Genomic DNA, 3,908 nt, shown 5'->3' on the forward strand with positions numbered 1-3,908 from the left:
ACGAGGATTAAGGATACTCTGTATAGGCCGGAAGCAAATTTTATAGCTCCGATCTGTCCATGCATGCCGGGCGTCGCCAGATACGCGCTCGCAATAAAGTTATTGTACTCAACTGAAGGTCTTCACTTTTTCCGAATCACGTTAAGCAAAGGTCGGACAGCCACCAGTTTAGCTGTACCCGACAAGTGGTGACCACAACGTGATTCAAGCAGAGACCGACGTGATTAAGAAGAAGCAGCCGTGAGCTACGCAAGTAACGAGCACATAATGACCGAACAGCAGGCCGTCTCCAGGATTGCAGTCCGTTTGCCGCCGTCCTGGCCCGACAACCCGGTACTCTGGTTCGCGCAGGCAGAGGCAAGTTTTAGCTGCGCTGGAATAACGGTCGAAGCAACTAAATTTGCGCTGATTGTGAGCCAACTCGACCAACGTTATGAAGCCGAGGTGCAGGACGTAATCACAGCACCGCCCGAGGCTGGAGCTTACGCCAGGCTAAAATCAGAGTTGATTCGACGGGTGGCCGCGTCACAAGAGGACCGGATACGTCAGGTTCTGACACAGGAAGAAATTGGCGACAGGAAGCCTTCTCAATAGCTGCGACATCTACGCAGCAAAGTTGACACCCTTACTGTGCCAGACAGTCTGCTCAGAACACTGTGGAGCAGTAGGTTGCCGCCACAAATAAAAGCCATAATCGCCTCACAAACGGACATGCCGCTGGATGACGTGGCGCAGCTAGCAGATCGGATTCAGGACGCGATCACACTGGCTCCGGTCAGCGCAGTCGCGGCGTTGGACAACAGTGCAAACAGTACCGCATCTGTAGCACGAGCCGACCATGATTCTCTCGCTGCCAAGGTTGAGCTTTTGTGCGCCCAGGTCAGTGCGCTGCTGGCACGTGACGACGACAATAATAGAAGAAGCCGATACAGACGGCGGCGTTCGAGAAGCAGATCTTCCGGCGGTACTACCACTCCGCAAGGCGAGGTACCGTTGTGCTGGTACCACCGACGATTCGGCGATCAGGCAAGGAAGTGCACATCGCCATGCTCGCACCCAAACGCCACCGGCGGTCGACAATAGGCGCAACCGACTGCCAGTTATCCTCCAAGCGCCTGTTCGTTACCGATAGGAGTTCCGGCGTTAAGTTTTTAATTGACACTGGGTCGGACCTGAGTATCATACCACGAACAGCCATACATCGTTGCCGGCCGCCAACTGCCTTCCGTCTGACGGCTGCCAACAATTCTTCCATCGCAACATATGGCACACAGAGGATGGAGCTTAATCTCGGCCTACGTCGCGCGTACGAGTGGAATTTTAAAGTGGCTGACGTCACGGAGGCGATCGGCTGGGCTGATCTCCTCGCGCACTACCACCTGCTGCCGGACGTCGCGAACGCACGCTTGGTAGACAGCGTCACTGGCTTAGCAGTCACGGGTTTCCGTCGCAACACGGCAACGCACAGTGCCAAGTAGGTCCATGCTACGGAGGGTGAGTACACTGAATTACTGCTTAACTATCCGAACTTGACCAGGCTGCCCGGCGCTCCTAGGTTCATACCACATGACACGGTGCATCACATTCAAACGACTGATGGTCCCCCAGTAGCATGCCGACCTAGGCGTCTCGCTCCAGACCGATTGAAGATAGCGAAGGCAGAATTTGACGCCATGATTCGCAAGAGCATAATGCGGCCATTTAAGAGGCCGTGGTCCTCCGCATTACATCTTGTTCCGAAGAAGGGTGGAGCTTGGCGCCCATGCGGTGACTACCGTGCGCTTAACGCGCGAACAGTGCCGGACAGATATCCCGTTCCGTTACTGAGGGATTATAATCACGCTTTACATGGTGCCACGGTGTTCACAGTTCTGGACTGCGCTAAAGCGTATACACAGATTCCGGTGGCCAATGACGACATTCCAAAGACTGCAATAATAACGCCTTTCGGTTTATTTGAAAGCAAATTTATGACTTTCGGTTCACGCAATGCCGCTCAGACCTGGCAAAGGTTTATAGACTCGGTTCTCCAGGGGCTGCCGTTCTGTTTCGCCTACCTGGACGATGTGTTAGTGTTCTCTGCTGACCACGATCAACACCGACAACATCTGCGAGAGATTTTCGAGCGATTGGAGCGTTACGGTGTCGTCTTGAACGTGGACAAGTGTGTTTTTGGGCAGTCAGAGATTACATTTCTTGGCCATAAGATTTCTGCTGAAGGCTCTCTTCCTCTGTCCGAGAAGGTGGACGCTATCTTGCAGCTACCCCGACCAACCACGATCAAAGAATTACGTCGTTTTTTGGGGATGCTCAATTTTTATCGACGACACCTTCCTCACGCTGCGGAGCTGCAGGAACCTTTGACGGCAGCATTATCAGGCCCTAAAGTAAATAGCAAGTCTCTGATACAGTGGACAGAGGACATGTGTTCTGCGTTCGAGGCAACAAAGAGGAGCATGGCCGACGCGGCGCTTCTCGCACACCCACGGCTCGACGTGCCATTAGCAATTGTCGTAGATGCGAGCCAGACGGCGATCGGTGCTGCGTTACAACAATGGTCCGACAACGCATGGCAGCCACTGGCGTATTATTCCCACAAGCTTTCGCCTGCACAGAGAAAATGGAGCACATATGACCGTGAGCTCCTGGCAGTATACCAGGCAGTGAAATATTTTCGCCCCCAAGTGGAAGCGCGAACTTTCACGATATACGCAGACCACAAGCCACTCACGTTCGCCTTCCGTCAGAATAGTGTCAACTGCTCTCCCCGTCAATTTCATCACCTTGAGTTCCTGGCCCAGTTTACTACCGACATTAGACATATTTCTGGGATCGACAACATTGTTGCGGATTGCCTTTCACGGATCAGCAGTGTTTCCAGTACCATAGACTTTCCTGCACTGGCACAGGCACAGAGAGACGACGAAGAACTCCTTGCCTATGTTAAAGACACGGCTTCCGCATTGCAACTGAAACTCGTTGATGTTCCAGGGGAAGATACACAGCTATACTGCGACGTTTCTCGCGGCCGACCTCGTCCCTTTCTGACGCCGGCTTTTAGAAGACAAGCCTTTGATATAGCACATGGATTGTGCCATCCCGGGGTACGCCCGACATTCCGCCTAGTATCACAACGTTTCGTGTGGCCAGGCATGCAAAAAGACTGCCGCGAGTAGGTCCAATCTTGTCTTCAGTGTCAACGCTGCAAGATTAACCGCCATGTACACGCACCGATCGGCGATTTTCCGGATACCACCGCCCGCTTTGCCCACGTTCATTTAGATGTAGTCGGACCACTTCCACCTTCGAACGGGCAAAGATATCTGTTTACAATGATCGACCGTTTTACGCGTTGGCCGGAGGCAGTGCCGGTGGATAATAACACAACAGGCACATTAGCTTCCGCTTTTGCAATGACTTGGTTGGCAAGATTTGGATGTCCACTACATATTACCACTGACCGCGGACGGCAATTTGAATCAGACCTGTTCTCACAGCTGGCCAAGTTTTGTGGTTACACCCACCATAAGACTACAAGTTATCACCCAGCAAGCAACGGAATGATCGAACGCTGGCACCGTTGTTTGAAGGCCGCGCTGATGTGCCACGAAGAAACCTGGACAACCGCACTACCAGTGGTCTTGTTAGGCTTACGGACGACTTTCAAACCAGACCTGGGGTCGTCAGCGGCAGAACTGGTTTATGGAGAAACACTGCGCCTTCCTGGTGACTTTGTAGACGCTGATGCCACAGAGACAGTTGCTACTGGCCAGCCGAATTTCTTGCGACGATTGAGGGACCATGTATCAAAGATTCGCCCTCCGAAAGCCACACATCATGGCAAGCCGCCCACTTTCGTGCACCAGGACCTGGAACAATGTCGTCACGTCATGTTCCGCACTGAGGGC

The 3,908-nt window shown here is 53.0% G+C and overlaps 1 protein-coding gene across 1 annotated transcript; it reads left to right on the forward strand.

Annotated features, from left to right (window-relative positions):
• The first annotated feature begins 267 nt into the window (after positions 1 to 267).
• Positions 268 to 594, forward strand: LOC126469647 (uncharacterized). The gene has a single exon (XM_050096772.1). The coding sequence runs from the start codon at positions 268 to 270 to the stop codon at positions 592 to 594; it is 327 nt and encodes a 108-aa protein (XP_049952729.1).
• The last annotated feature ends 3,314 nt before the right edge of the window (positions 595 to 3,908 follow it).

This window comes from Schistocerca serialis, chromosome 3 (genome assembly GCF_023864345.2).
Source record: "Schistocerca serialis cubense isolate TAMUIC-IGC-003099 chromosome 3, iqSchSeri2.2, whole genome shotgun sequence".
NCBI lineage: Eukaryota > Metazoa > Arthropoda > Insecta > Orthoptera > Acrididae > Schistocerca > Schistocerca serialis.

Bases quoted from the DNA above. Each gene is read 5' to 3' on its own strand.
- LOC126469647 (XM_050096772.1), top strand. From the start codon at position 268: ATGACCGAACAGCAGGCCGTCTCCAGGATTGCAGTCCGTTTGCCGCCG.